Consider the following 945-nt stretch of genomic DNA (forward strand, 5'->3'; position numbering starts at 1 on the left):
TCCGCGGCGCATCTACAACATGTCCCGGGACACGAAGCTGATCGTGGTGGTGAGGAACCCCGTCACCCGCGCCATCTCGGACTACACGCAGACCCTCTCCAAAAACCCTGCCATCCCCAGCTTCCAGGCCCTGGCCTTCAAAAACCTCAGCACGGGGCTGATCGACACCAGCTGGAGCGCGGTGCGGATCGGGATCTACGCCAAGCACCTGGACAACTGGCTGCAGTACTTCCCCCTCTCCAAATTTCTCTTTGTCAGCGGGGGGAGGCTGGGTCCGTGCGGCCGTGTCCAGGATTTTCTGGGTCTCAAGAGGGTGGTGACGGACAAACATTTCTATTTTAACGAGACCAAGGGCTTTCCCTGCCTGAAGAAGCCGGAGGGCGGCAGCAAACCCCGCTGCCTGGGCAAATCCAAGGGGCGGCCGCACCCCAAAATCGACGTGCAGGTGGTCCAGCGCCTGCGGGAGTTTTACAGACCCTTCAACATGAAGTTTTATCAGATGACAGGGCAGGACTTTGGGTGGGACTGAGCCACCTGCAGAGCACACCGCCGTGCTGGGACCTCATCTGCCCTGCAGCGTGCGGAGCCAGGAGCGCGGGCCAGGGATGCTCATGGATGCCGTGGTCCAGGGATGCCCATGGATGCCGTGGTCCAGGGATGCCCATGGATGCCGTGGTCCAGGGATGCCCATGGATGCCGTGGTCCAGGGATGCTCCTGGCTGCCCCGCCAGTAACCTCCTCCCTTTGTTCTAATTTATATCGGACCTTTTCTGGCAAGAAACGGACCCTTCTGGAGTAGAGAGAAATATTTAAGAAATAAAACCACAGATGACCCCTCTCCCTTCCCCGAGCAGATTAAATATTCTTCCATATAAATCTTGATCTATATTAACTGTGACCGGTCTCGGTGGCGAGTGGGAGCGTGTGAGTGTGTGGGTGGGTGCG

The 945-nt window shown here is 58.2% G+C and overlaps 1 protein-coding gene across 1 annotated transcript; it reads left to right on the plus strand.

Moving 5' to 3' along the window:
- Position 1: 1 nt before the first annotated feature.
- LOC104466842 (heparan sulfate glucosamine 3-O-sulfotransferase 6-like) lies at positions 2-529 on the plus strand (the record flags this gene model as incomplete). Its single annotated transcript, XM_010080399.1, has 1 exon — positions 2-529. A coding segment is annotated over one exon (528 nt), but the record flags the coding sequence as incomplete, so codon positions are not given.
- Positions 530-945: the final 416 nt, after the last annotated feature.

Source organism: Pterocles gutturalis, unplaced genomic scaffold (genome assembly GCF_000699245.1).
Source record: "Pterocles gutturalis isolate BGI_N339 unplaced genomic scaffold, ASM69924v1 scaffold14451, whole genome shotgun sequence".
Classification (NCBI taxonomy): domain Eukaryota; kingdom Metazoa; phylum Chordata; class Aves; order Pterocliformes; family Pteroclidae; genus Pterocles; species Pterocles gutturalis.